This window comes from Anomaloglossus baeobatrachus, chromosome 1, assembly GCF_048569485.1.
Source record: "Anomaloglossus baeobatrachus isolate aAnoBae1 chromosome 1, aAnoBae1.hap1, whole genome shotgun sequence".
NCBI classification, from domain to species: domain Eukaryota; kingdom Metazoa; phylum Chordata; class Amphibia; order Anura; family Aromobatidae; genus Anomaloglossus; species Anomaloglossus baeobatrachus.
The window spans coordinates 762,307,498-762,322,020 of record NC_134353.1 but is presented as its reverse complement, the minus strand read 5'-3'; the positions used below and the strand labels follow the sequence as shown (position 1 = coordinate 762,322,020).

The 14,523-nt window shown below is 56.0% G+C and overlaps 1 protein-coding gene across 1 annotated transcript in view; it reads right to left on the bottom strand.

Annotated features, from left to right (window-relative positions):
* SUDS3 (SIN3A corepressor complex component SDS3) overlaps window positions 1-13,219 on the bottom strand; it is a 133,633-nt gene extending 120,414 nt beyond the window's left edge. The window contains exons 1-2 of the mRNA XM_075324268.1: window positions 12,966-13,219; window positions 6,169-6,238 (exon numbers count right to left, since the gene is read on the bottom strand). Coding sequence (XP_075180383.1) covers window positions 6,169-6,238; window positions 12,966-13,089 — 194 coding nt within the window. The 5' untranslated portion in view covers window positions 13,090-13,219. The remainder of the gene's footprint in view (window positions 1-6,168; window positions 6,239-12,965) is intronic.
* Window positions 13,220-14,523: the final 1,304 nt, after the last annotated feature.

The window sequence follows — 14,523 nt, the reverse complement described above, 5'->3', positions numbered from 1 at the left end:
GAAAATATCCAGCCGCAGAGGACGCAGATGGAACTGGGCAAGGGAATCGCTTCCATTGACGCCACCATCTGATCCAGCACCTGTATTAGGTGCCTGATGGAACGACGTCGACCGCCAGCGGAGGGACTGCTGTTTGACTAAGGGCAGCTTCACAAGTGCCGACAGAGTTTCGAATTGCGTCCCTGGGTACGTGAACTTCTGGGTCGAAGTCAGAGTGGACGGACAGAATGACAAGCCACCCGAATTGGTTAGAGTGGCGAGAGTGAGCGAGGCACTCCGCTAACAGTCTGAACTGGATGAAGCCCAGACTAGAAGGCCGTCCAGGACAAAAGGATCACTGCCAACCCCTAGAGGTGCAGGACCGCAATCACAGCTGCCCCGACCTTGAGAATACTCGAGGGGCCGTGGCTAACCCCAAGGGAAGAGCCACGAATTGGACCACTCCGATTGCAAAACGTAGCCAACGCTGGTGTGAAACTGCGATTGGCACATGCAGATAGGCATCTCTGATGTCGATGGATGCTAGTAAATCTCCTTGGGTCTTGATTGATCGCAGAGACTCCATGCGAAAATGCCGCACCTGAACATGCTTGAGAAGCTTGAGATCCAGGTCGGAAGGCACCGCCCTCTTCGGGGACTAGGAATAGATTTAAGCAGAAATCTCAGAACCGTTCCCAGTCGGGAACCGGTACAATTACTCCATTGGCCTGCAAGAATGCCACGGCCTGTGAGAAGGCGGCGGCCTTGGAGCAGGGGTGAGTTGACAGAAAAAAATCTGTTTGGCGGGCTGGATAGAATTCTATCCTGTAGCCGTCGGAGATGTATCCCGCACCCACTGATCGGAGACGTGTAAAAACCATACGTCGCCAAAGTGGGAGAGCCTGCCACCGACCAAGGACGTTGCTGGCGTGGCCAGATAGCCAGGAGGAGGCTGACTTAGTGGCAGCATCTCCTGCGGTCTTCTGAGGACGTGGCTTCGTGCGCCATTTGGGTTTACGATCCTTGGCTGAGCTAGTGGACGAGGCCGAGGGCTTAGAGAACGATCAGATGGAGGAACGAAAAGAACGAAACCTCGACTGATTCCTGCCCTGGACAGGTTTCCTGGTTTAGGTTTGTGGCATGGAAGAACTCTTCCCGCCAAGAGCTTCCTTAATAATTTCATCCAGTTGTTCCCGAATAGTCTGGTCCCAGCAAAAGGGAGCCCAGCAAGGAACTTCTTTAGAAGCATCTGCCTTCCACTTCCGAAGCCACAGGAGCCTGCGGATAGCGAGGAAATTAGCCGAGGCTACCGCAGTGCGGTGAGAGTCTCCAGCATGGCAGACATGGCATAGGATGAAAAGACTGAAGTCTGGAAGGTAAGGCAACCATTTCGGGCATAGAGTCCCTGTGAGGGAATGCATCTCCTCTAGAGAAGCAGAGATGGCTTTGAAAGCCCGCACTGCTGCAAAAGCTGGGGAGAACGAGGCCCCTGCCGCCTCCATACAGATTTGGCCAGAAGGACAACCTGGCGGACAGCAAAACCTTAAGTGAGGTGCCATCAGCCACTGATACAACGGTCCGGGCTGAGAGTCGGAGGGACCACCTTTGGTGAATGAGCCCACTCCTTGACCACCTCTGGTGGAAAGGGAAAACTCATCAGAACCACGCTTTGGGAAGCGTTTGTCAGAGCAGACCCTGGGCTTGGTCACAGTGGCCTGAAAACTGGAGTGGTTAAGGAACACACTCCTTGTTCTCTTAGGCAAGGTAAACTGGTGCCTTTTTGCCAGAGAGGGTTGCTCCTCTGATACTGGCGGATTGAGGTCCAGTACAGAATTAATGTACAGTGGGATCCTTAGAGAGGTGCCGTCAGCCACTGATACAACTATCCGGGCTGAAAGTCTAGACACCGGAGGGACCACCCTTGGTGAATGAGCCCACTCCTTGACCACCTCTGGTGGAAGGGGGAAACAGTCATCAGAACCACGCTTTGGGAGCGTCTGTCAGGACAGGCTCTGGGCTTGGTCACAGTGGGCTGAAAACTGGAGTGGTTAAGGAACACACTCCTTGTTCTCTTTAAGGTATACTGATGCCTTTCTGCCAGAGGGGGATGCTCCCCTGATACAGGCGGATTGAGGTCCAGTACAAATATAATGGACGCAATCAAATCATTAGCATCTGCGTCACCTTCGGACAGATCAATGGGGTACATGAAGTAGCGTCCGAGCCCCTAGTAAAGACATCCTCCTCGTCCTGTGAGGCTATGTGCGCACGTTGCGTAAAAACATGCAGTTACGCTGCGCTTTGTAGCGCAGCGTAACTGCATGCGTCCTGCGGCCCCTGCACAGTCTATGGAGATTGTGCAGGGGCCGTGCGCACGTGGCGTCTAAGAGCGCAGCGCTTCGGCTACTGCCGAAGCGCTGCGCAAAAAGAAGTGACATGTCACTTCTTTCCTGCGCTTTGCCGGCAGCTCCTGCTCTGTCTATGGCAGGAGCTGCAGGCAGAGCGCATAGAATCGGCGCTCACTACGGACATTTCTGCAGCGATCTAAAGCGCACATGTGCTCTTCAGATCGCTGCAGAAATTTCTGCAGGGCTTGTACGCAACATGCGCACATAGCCTGAGTCAGCTCGTGAATCAGAGCTGCGTGACGGGGAAGGACAGGGGACCCTGCGTCTCCATTTTATGAGGACGGGGTCTGAGACCAGATGAAGAGTCCTCTGTGAGCTTTGCTGAGCGAGCCGTAGCAGCAGAAGCGCCCTGAGAAGGGGGCTAATGCATGCTCAGCAGAGTCCGGGACAGCTGTCCCCTGGAAAGAGCGGATTCTACCCAAACCGGGGGTTCAGCCACCGGAGCCGGAGCAGCTGGAGGGACCACTGATGAGCCTCCAGGCTGAGGGACCACTGTGTTTATGTGCTCGGTACAGGCAGTACGAGTCTACATGCAGTGCATATTAAGAACAGCCTTGCAGCCTTGCTCTGATGTGAGACATGCTACAGAAGTGGGGGCTCTGTCCAGAATGACCCCCAGCAGAGTATATAAACAGAGAATATAAGCAGCTGCACAACCGAAGGTTGTGGCTTGCCAGACCGTTTAACATACATTTCTGTGCCCTCCAGTCCCCCAGCCCAGGCCCCCATTTGTCACAATGTGGTATCTCTGTGCCTATGCAGACATTGAGAACGCTGATAAAATGGCGACCGGAGCGAGGAGAGGGGGCGGGGCCTACTCTGAGAGCGGGCAAATGAGGTATACAGGGGAGGGAATCTTTCCTCAGTGAGGAGTGTCCGTTCCCTGTGCTGAACGGCCGCTGGGCGGAGCCGCACTGTCCCTCTGCATGACTGACATGCAGGGGCAGTGAAACCGAAACTAGGCCTCAGGCGAAGCCGGGGCCTAGATTTAAACATGCGGCCAGCGTGCCGACACCATCGGCGCGGTTCTCCAGTGAAAACTGGAGAACCGGCCGGAAATGTTAACACAGTCATATAACACACTCTCCCCAATATATAAAGTACAAGGGACCCCTGGAAAGACCACTTTCTGTGGTAAAAACGTCTCAGTACTTAGCTTGTGAGACGCAGGTGCCAGGTCCCTGGGAGGTGAGCGCTCCGTCCGGCAGGATCCTGAAAGGGCTGCGGATGGAGACCGGTCTCCTGCAAAGCAGTGAGAACCGTGATGGCTCCCACTTCAAGCCAGAGCCCCAAGGGATGGTGAAGGAGTGCAGCATGTGAAGGCTCCAGCCTTGTAAAATCAACCTTAACAGCACCGCCGACACAGTGGGGTGAGAAGGGACATGCCGGGAGTCCAGACTGGACCCGCTTTTCTTCCAAATCTTTGAAATCAAAAAAAATCAAAAATCAGAGAATGCATGTGTGTGTGACCTCCTGAACACAAAGCATTGAAACTGGCTAGGACTGGCTACCAGGGGGTGTATATGCTAGGAGGGAGGAGCTACACGTTTTAGTGTAGTACTTTGTGTGTCCTCCGGAGGCAGAAGCTATACACCCATGGTCTGGGTCTCCCATAAGGAACGATGAAGAAATAATGGAAGCTCACACAATTCGTTCCACAACTTGTTAAATGTCCCATCCTGGTCCCCTATTGTGTCATTCCACACAAACACACACACACAAACACACACACACATTATTCTCACCTTACCTTCCGTTCCCTCACCGGCCTCCTGGATCTTTTAGTTCACCGGTACAGTATGTGTATCGGGTAACCATCAAGACCGATGCCGGAGCTTCTGCTGCCAGAACGCTGACGTCAAAGGCAGGAGCCGCTTGCCTCGGATTGGTCAGCGCGCTGCCTTTGAGAAGCGGCTAACAGCGGAAGTTCCTCCATCGTTGCGATGGTTACCAGATACACATCCTGTACCGGCGAAATACAAGAACCAGGAGGCCGGCGAGGGAACGGAAAGTAAGGTGGGCATAATATGTGTGTGTGTTTGCGCGTGTTTGTGTGTGTTTGTGTGGACTGTAAGAGCAGGTCAGAGCGGGTTAAAAGTACGGAACCAGGAGTGTGTGCGGTGAGTATTTGCTCGTACAGCAAAGCAGGCTCGTAAACTGAGTTACAAATTTACAGCAAGCTTTCCTCGTATAGCGAAATACTCTCACACCAAGTTACTCGTAAACTGAGGTTCCACTGTATTATTATCATCTCCCATATACCCCTGTGGGTTTTTGCTTTTTGAACCAAGCCCTACTGTGGATCCATGATGACTCCCAACTGTTCCAGTCTTTGCTCTGTGCATCATCACTCCTTCTGTACAAAGACACTAAGGGGTGCTTCACACACAGCGAGCTCACTGCCGAGATCGCTGCTGAGTCACGCTTTTTGTGACGCAGCAGTGACCTCATTAGCGATCTCGCTGTGTGTGACACTGAGCAGCGATCTGGCCCCTGCTGCGAGATCGCTGCTCGTTACACACAGCCCTGGTTCGTTTTCTTCAAAGGCGCTCTCCCGCTGTGACACACAGATTGCTGTGTGTGACAGCGAGAGAGCGACAAATGAAGCGAGCAGGGAGCAGGAGCCGGCGTCTGACAGCTGAGGTAAGCTTGTAACCAAGATAAACATCGGGTAACCAAGGTGGTTACCCGATATTTACCTTAGTTACCAGCCTCTGCAGCTCTCACGCTGCCTGTGCTACCGGCTCCGGCTCTCTGCACATGTAGCTGCTGTACACATCGGGTTAATTAACCCGATGTGTACAGCAGCTAGGAGAGCAAGGAGCCAGCGCTCAGTGTGCGCGGCTCCCTGCTCTCTGCACACACAGCTAAGCGGTGTGCGCTGGTAACTAATGTAAACATCGGGTAACCATACCCGATGTTTACCTTAGTTACCAGTCTCCGCAGCTTCCAGACGGCGGCTCCGTGCAAGCGCAGCGTCGCTTGCACATCGCTGCTGGCTGGGGGCTGTTCACTGGTCGCTGGTGAGATCTGCCTGTTTGACAGCTCACCAGCGACCATGTAGCGGTGCAGCAGCGATCCTGACCAGGTCAGATCACTGGTCGGATCGCTGCTGCATCGCTAAGTGTGAAGGTACCCTAAGTCTAACAGGCTTTTTGGTGAAAAACGGAGCCGACAGGTCTCTCCTCCACGATAGTATTCAATGGTAACTGCATACAGATGATGCAAATGCTGGTTAAATCAACAAGGCAGAGTGAGATAGCACATGCCGAATCTGTTTGTGGGCCACTGCTTACAGCCCTTTTGCTGTCCTGACCCGTGTCTCATAGGAAAAGCCAGAGGTCCGGAAGTGGTAAACAGACCGCAGTTTGCCCAGGTCTGATCTATTGGAATATGTGCAGAGGATTGGGCATGTTGGATTTCAAGTTGCATATTCCTTTGATCTCACATTCAATAAGCCTTCACCAGAGATATATGACAGTGGCTTACTCCCCTCTCCCTATTAACACAAGTCATTTCTCCAAGACAAGTGTGCATGTATAAGGCTGGGAGGGGTCGGGAGGAACAGCCGTCGGTAGGCAGACCATGCACCTGTCTGCCATAAAAATGAACACATGAATTTGCACAAGGATGTGAGTGGCCCTAGTTTTACAACGTAAGCTTAGACTTAGGACCATACCTTACCACTATAGGAACAGGATTTCCTTATACTGTGGCATTACACAGGAACAAGACATCTACATTAATTAGGCACTAACACATTGCTATAAGATGTACATACTGTTCTTTCATTTCTACGTAGTCCACGTTGTCATGCTTTGCTACGTCGGTCTCACTCGCATCTTCAGTATCTATAAATTATAATGGAAAACATAGAGGACATTATGGAACAGTGTCACAAAAACAAGGACTCTCCACAGCACATTCTGCTATAAATTATTAAAGTGATTTTCCAATTTCAGAAGAACCTCTGTCTCCGAGATGCAGCTTAACAAAAGAAACAAAAACATCTATCAGGCCGGGGTCATCCGCGGTATATTCACTCTGGAGGGAATCGGATCCATTGTGGTAATGACACTCCGATCAAACTCTGATCAGAGTGTCGGCGTAGAGGAACCCAATTCTCTCACATGAGAGGATCATAGCACAGGCGAACCCACATCAAAGGGAGGGAGGCGACCTGAGATGTATATATACACGTTATAGGTCGTTAAGGGGTTAAGATTATATTAACGTGGCCGAAATACCCGCTGCTAAAACTCAGCCCACTTGCAAGAGGCCAACAAAATTGCTGAGTGGGCAGGGTTTGCTCATGTGGGCGGGGTTTCATCCACCGAACGCCAGAATTTTACATCCAGCGAGTGCCATTAAGAGAATTTAGTGGCACTCACTGGGTGCCAGCTTTTTGTCTCGGATCGGTCGCGACCGACACATCACTAGTAACTGCCATCTCCTATCTCAGTAATGACTGATCAATTCTGCCAGAGAAAGAAGCAAATTTGTCTGAGAAAAATAAACACCTCTGTAATACATCTGACAAGAACTATTGATGCACAAAATGAGAATTAAAACGATGGTAACTCTTTAAAGTGTCTATATATTGGACAACCCCCAACATTTATACCGTCACCCCTCAAAGTATTCAAAATCACATTCAGATACTTTGTTAACCGTCCAGGTGCTTAAAATAAACATTTGCTAACATTCTAAGGATAGGTGCCCATGGTCCGGACACTCTCCTGCGGGGCCGCGTTTGCTCTCTGCAGAAGACCGCAGCTGCCTATGCCCACAATCCAGGTTCGGACCGCTGCGGACTTTCTCTCCGTTCTCCCTGTGGAGAACACTTGTGGGTCCGCAGCAATAAATTGACATGCTGCAGCTCAGGAAGCCACACGTATGGTTTAATGTAAGTTTAGGCTGCAGGAAAAACAAGCACAGTAGGCACAGGGTTTCTAGAAATCCCATCCACTGTGCTCGTACAGTAGAATGCAGTGTTTTGGACACAACGAAAACACACTGCGTCCAAAACGCTGTGAACCCCGATCGTGGGCACGCAGCCTAAAGGACACCATAGCCAGCATATTCTGCAGCCATTCTGTGCCCTCGCATTGCTATGCAACCATTGGAGACCCCCAATCACCATCTTAAGGTGCTCATAGGATAGACTTTATGAAAAAGGGGGTGTAGTATAACAAAATCATATAACTCTTTAAAACGCAAATTTTATTAGTTTCTGATTAAAATATCCACAAACCTTGTGCAAACATAACAGGAAAAATAAAGGGAGGAAAGGTTCTCACCCTATCCGATAAACCTCCCTTCTGTCCACTACCTACCGCGGGGTTTGGCACCCTGATATCTACGAAAATGGCGCCCCCACTCAGCGGAGGCTGTCCCTATGGAATCCCTAGTAGACCCTCAAAAACAGTCATGAATGATAGAATAGAAGGTTATGGGTAGGGCACATTCAAACTTAGTGGACAGAGTGATTGGGACAATCGCACATGACCACCAGGCTCAGACTAACCTCAGATAATTCTGGTGTACCCTGGGGTGATAATATACCAGGAACATCCAATTCAGATAGACAAATAACCTCAGGGACCAGGAGTATCCAAGATAATTAGATACATACAGTTAGTGCTCAAATGGCAACTTAATATGCATATTTGATAAAGTGCATGTATAAGTGCATAGCGCAAGATATTGTGCAAAAATAGTAATAAATAAATAAATAAATAAATAAACAGATCCCGGCTTCAAGAGCAAACGAGTGCAATTGATCAGACAACTCATATGCCCCAAGAAGCCAGTCTAATGATAAAGTGTCAATGCATAAAAAAGTGCAAATGCATAACAAGGAGCAACTAGGTAAGGTCAACCCAATTAGTCATAAGGAGGTGGTCAAGCACTTATCGTGTAAGGGGTCATGTGCGCGTCCCAGATATGCCCCGGATTCGCCTCAACGCGTTTCTCCGGCCACGGATCATCAGGAGGCTTGATATACAACTTGCCAATAGTTCTCAGGACAGCATAATGTCTGGATAAAGGGGCATGGGATAGGAAAGGACTTAGACATCTAGAGGGTGCTGTTGCTAGTGACAGCAACATCCAGCGGTTTAAACAATCATAAATGACGCCGACACCGACAGTGGCTGATAGGTTTAGCTAAGGTCAGACGGCCATTATGAGTTAAGTATTACAGTGTGCTCCTAGTCATGCACAGCTACGGGATCTGCCAGTCCTAGACACACACAACTGTGGGGGGGATCTGAGCCAGTCCTGGGCACACCCCCTAGGGTGGGGAGGGATCCGCCAGTCCCGGGCGCACACTGCTGGATAGGGGGGGGATCCGCCAGTCCCGGGCGCACACAGCTAGATAGGGGGGGGATCCGCCAGTCCCGGGCGCACACAGCTAGATAGGGGGGGGGGGTCCGCCAGTCCCGGGCGCACACAGCTAGATAGGGGGGGGGATCCGCCAGTCCCGGGCGCACACAGCTAGATAGGGGGGGGGATCCGCCAGTCCCGGGCGCACACAGCTAGATAGGGGGGGGGATCCGCCAGTCCCGGGCGCACACAGCTAGATAGGGGGGGGATCCGCCAGTCCCGGGCGCACACAGCTAGATAGGGGGGGGGATCCGCCAGTCCCGGGCGCACACAGCTAGATAGGGGGGGGATCCGCCAGTCCCGGGCGCACACAGCTAGATAGGGTGGGGGATCCGCCAGTCCCGGGCGCACACAGCTAGATAGGGGGGGGGGATCCGCCAGTCCCGGGCGCACACAGCTAGATAGGGGGGGATCCGCCAGTCCCGGGCGCACACAGCTAGATAGGGGGGGGATCCGCCAGTCCCGGGCGCACACAGCTAGATAGGGGGGGATCCGCCAGTCCCGGGCGCACACAGCTAGATAGGGGGGGGATCCGCCAGTCCCGGGCGCACACAGCTGGGGGCAAATCTGCCAGTCCCGGGCGCACATCTGCCAGTCCCGGGCGCACACAGCTGGGGGCAAATCTGCCAGTCCCGGGCGCACACAGCTGGGGGCAAATCTGCCAGTCCCAGGCGCACACAGCTGGGGGCAAATCTGCCAGAGTCGGGCGCACACAACTGGGGGAAAATCTGCCAGTCCCGGGCGCACACAGCTGGGGAATCTGCCAGACCCGGGCACACACAGCTGGGGAATCTGCCAGACCCGGGCACACACAGCTGGGGGCAAATCTGCCAGTCCCGGGCGCACACAGCTGGGGCAAATCTGCCAGTCCCGGGCGCACACAGCTGGGGGCAAATCTGCCAGTCCCAGGCGCACACAGCTGGGGGCAATGATCTGTCAGTCCTGGGCGCACACAGCTAGATAGGGTGGGGGATCCGCCAGTCCCGGGTGCACACAGCTAGATAGGGGGGGGGATCCGCCAGTCCCGGGCGCACACAGCTAGATAGGGGGGGATCCGCCAGTCCCGGGCGCACACAGCTGGGGGCAATCCGCCAGTCCCGGGCGCACACAGCTGGGGGCAAATCTGCCAGAGTCGGGCACACACAACTGGGGGCAAATCTGCCAGTCCCGGGCGCACACAGCTGGGGAATCTGCCAGACCCGGGCACACACAGCTGGGGAATCTGCCAGACCCGGGCACACACAGCTGGGGGCAAATCTGCCAGTCCCGGGCGCACACAGCTGGGGCAAATCTGCCAGTCCCGGGCGCACACAGCTGGGGGCAAATCTGCCAGTCCCAGGCGCACACAGCTGGGGGCAATGATCTGTCAGTCCTGGGCGCACACAGCTAGATAGGGTGGGGGATCCGCCAGTCCCGGGCGCACACAGCTAGATAGGGGGGGGGATCCGCCAGTCCCGGGCGCACACAGCTAGATGGGGGGGGGATCCGCCAGTCCCGGGCGCACACAGCTAGATAGGGGGGGGATCCGCCAGTCCCGGGCGCACACAGCTGGGGGCAAATCTGCCAGTCCCGGGCGCACACAGCTGGGGCAAATCTGCCAGTCCCGGGCGCACACAGCTGGGGGCAAATCTGCCAGTCCCGGGTGCACACAGCTGGGGGCAAATCTGCCAGTCCCGGGCGCACACAGCTGGGGGCAAATCTGCCAGTCCCGGGCGCACACAGCTGGGGGCAAATCTGCCAGTCCCGGGCGCACACAGCTGGGGGCAAATCTGCCAGTCCCGGGCGCACACAGCTGGGGGCAAATCTGCCAGTCCCGGGCGCACACAGCTGGGGGCAAATCTGCCAGTCCCGGGCGCACACAGCTGGGGGCAAATCTGCCAGTCCCGGGCGCACACAGCTGGGGAATCTGCCAGAGTCGGGCACACACAACTGGGGCAAATCTGCCAGTCCCGGGCGCACACAGCTGGGGAATCTGCCAGTCCCGGGCACACACAGCTGGGGGCAAATCTGCCAGTCCCGGGCGCACACAGCTGGGGCAAATCTGCCAGTCCCGGGCGCACACAGCTGGGGGCAAATCTGCCAGTCCCGGGCGCACACAGCTGGGGGCAAATCTGCCAGTCCCGGGCGCACACAGCTGGGGGCAAATCTGCCAGTCCCGGGCGCACACAGCTGGGGGCAAATCTGCCAGTCCCAGGCGCACACAGCTGGGGGCAAATCTGCCAGTCCCGGGCGCACACAGCTGGGGGCAAATCTGCCAGTCCCGGGCGCACACAGCTGGGGAATCTGCCAGACCCGGGCACACACAACTGGGGAATCTGTCAGTCCTGGGCACACACAGCTGGGGGCAAATCTGCCAGTCCCGGGCGCACACAGCTGGGGAATCTGCCAGACCCGGGCACACACAACTGGGGAATCTGTCAGTCCTGGGCACACAGCTGGGAGGGGATCTGTCACTCCTGGGCATATACAGCCGGGTGGGGGTGGGAGGGGGGATGTCAGTCCTGGACACACACAGCCGGGGGGGGGGGGGGAATCTGTCAGTCCTGGGCACACACAGCTGGGGGGGGGATCTGTCGGTCCTGGGCACACACAGCCGGGGGGGGGGGGCGCGGGGGATCTGTCGGTCCTGGGCACACACAGCTGGGGGGGGGGAATCTGTCAGTCCTGGGCACACAGCTTTCGGGGGATCTGTCAGTCCTGGGCGCACACAGCCGGGGGGGGGGGATCTGTCAGTCCTGGGCACACACAGCTGGGGGGTGGGGAATCTGTCAGTCCTGGGCACACACAGCTGGGGGGGGGGGGTTGATCCGCCAGTCCCGGGCGCACACAGCTAGATAGGGTGGGGGATCCGCCAGTCCCGGGCGCACACAGCTAGATAGGGGGGGGGATCCGCCAGTCCCGGGCGCACACAGCTAGATAGGGGGGGATCCGCCAGTCCCGGGCGCACACAGCTAGATAGGGGGGGGATCCGCCAGTCCCGGGCGCACACAGCTAGATAGGGTGGGGGATCCGCCAGTCCCGGGCGCACACAGCTAGATAGGGGGGGATCCGCCAGTCCCGGGCGCACACAGCTAGATAGGGGGGGGGATCCGCCAGTCCCGGGCGCACACAGCTAGATAGGGGGGGATCTGCCAGTCCCGGGCGCACACAGCTGGGGGCAAATCTGCCAGTCCCGGGCGCACACAGCTGGGGGCAAATCTGCCAGTCCCGGGCGCACACAGCTGGGGGCAAATCTGCCAGTCCCAGGCGCACACAGCTGGGGGCAAATCTGCCAGTCCCAGGCGCACACAGCTGGGGGCAAATCTGCCAGTCCCGGGCGCACACAGCTGGGGAATCTGCCAGACCCGGGCACACACAACTGGGGAATCTGTCAGTCCTGGGCACACACAGCTGGGGGCAAATCTGCCAGTCCCGGGCGCACACAGCTGGGGAATCTGCCAGACCCGGGCACACACAACTGGGGAATCTGTCAGTCCTGGGCACACAGCTGGGAGGGGATCTGTCACTCCTGGGCATATACAGCCGGGTGGGGGTGGGAGGGGGGATGTCAGTCCTGGACACACACAGCCGGGGGGGGGGGGGGGGGGGAATCTGTCAGTCCTGGGCACACACAGCTGGGGGGGGGATCTGTCGGTCCTGGGCACACACAGCCGGGGGGGGGCGCGGGGGATCTGTCAGTCCTGGGCACACAGCTTTCGGGGGATCTGTCAGTCCTGGGCACACACAGCTGGGGGGGGGGAATCTGTCAGTCCTGGGCACACAGCTTTCGGGGGATCTGTCAGTCCTGGGCACACACAGCTGGGGGGGGGGAATCTGTCAGTCCTGGGCACACAGCTTTCGGGGGATCTGTCAGTCCTGGGCGCACACAGCTGGGGGGGGGGAATCTGTCAGTCCTGGGCACACAGCTGGGGGGGGGGGTTGATCTGTCAGTCCTGGGCACACAAGTGGGGGGGGGGGATCTGTCAGTCCTGGGCACACACAGCTGGGGGGGGGGGGATCTGTCAGTCCTGGGCACACACAGCTGGGGGGGGGGGGATCTGTCAGTCCTGGGCACACACAGCTGGGGGGGGGGGGGGTTGATCTGTCAGTCCTGGGCACACAAGTGGGGGGGGGGCTCTGGTAGTCCTGGGCGCACAGCTCCGCCTCTTGCCCCGTGGGGACACCTGTGGGAGCAGCGTGTCCTCCTCTTACCCTCGTCAGACTCCCGGCCCCTGAAGCTCCGGTCATCTTCCTCGTCCGCACTCTCCAGCTCTTCCTCCTCATAGTAATCATTAGCTGCCGCCGCGGCCGGAGACATCACACCGACCGAGCTCATGTCTGTCCGGCACACGCCTCCCTACACCCGGACCTCGGTGACCGGGACAACAGCGGGAAACTTCCACACGAGCACCGACAGAGCAGCTACAACAATCGGCGCACAGCAACGGGGTCCTCCGCCGCCCGAGTTCCTGTGTCTCCGTTCTAGGTGTCCTATGCATTGCCGGAAATATCAGTGCAACCATGAAGCCTCGCTGAGTTTTATATCATTACAGACAGAGGAACGGTACACCAGTGGATATGTAGGTGCCTTTTGTGTGCCAATATTAAACCATTTAGAAGCAGGATTAGTTAATTTTAGCACAAAGCCCACACAGGCAAAGCGATGGACACCTCCTGGCGGGAAGTACAGCGAAGGATGGAAACAAATCTCTCGGTGGTTGTACAGTGAGGGTGTGATACCGGCAGCGGCCGCGGAGGGGCAGCCGTCACCCGCACAATACGGCTATACATTAGTGTACGCGCCGCTTCCATAGCAGGCTGATATAATGGAGGTGCACGAGGACGCCTGCAGGTTCTGCCGCAGGAGAGTGGAATGTCAGGCAGTGGCGACTGAGGACACAGAGCGGCAGATTGTTTGGTGACAAGACACAAGCACAATGATTCGTGGTTTGTGTCTCCAAAATTTGGTTTCTGATGAATCTGAGATTTTTAGGATTCAGCAAAATGGCTGCCTCCGTTAACTGGGTCGTTTTTGGGTCGGTAAAGACCCTCAGTGAGGACTCGGGGGGGCTCAGAGGTGGCGAAATAAATCAGGTGAGGGCCCAGGTCAGCGGGGTACTATGTAATACCTAGTGATGAGTGTCATGTGCGGGTGCTGGATACTCATAACCAGCCGTCGAACGCTCGTACGGGCGCAACTCGTGTCCCAAGTACTCTGGAAGTCAATAGGAAGATCTCCTGGAAAAATGCTCAAGTTCCCCACTGACTTCCATTATACTCTGCTGGTTACGAGTATCGAGCACCCTAACATTGTAGTGCTCACTCATCACTAGTGAAAAACTAGAGGTCACTACAATGCTTGGTCCTCGAGCAGATCAGGTGAGCGCTACAATGCTCAGTCCTCGAGCAGATCAGGTGAGCGCTACAATGCTCAGTCCTCGAGCAGGTCAGGTGAGCGCTACAATGCTCAGTCCTCGAGCAGATCAGGTGAGAGCTACAATGCTCAGTCCTCGAGCAGATCAGGTGAGAGCTACAATGCTCAGTCCTCGAGCAGGTCAGGTGAGAGCTACAATGCTCAGTCCTCGAGCAGGTCAGGTGAGAGCTACAATGCTCATTCCTCGAGCAGATCAGGTGAGCGCTACAATGCTCAGTCCTCGAGCAGATCAGGTGAGCGCTACAATGCTCAGTCCTCGAGCAGGTCAGGTGAGAGCTACAATGCTCAGTCCTCGAGCAGGTCAGGTGAGAGCTACAATGCTCATTCCTCGAGCAG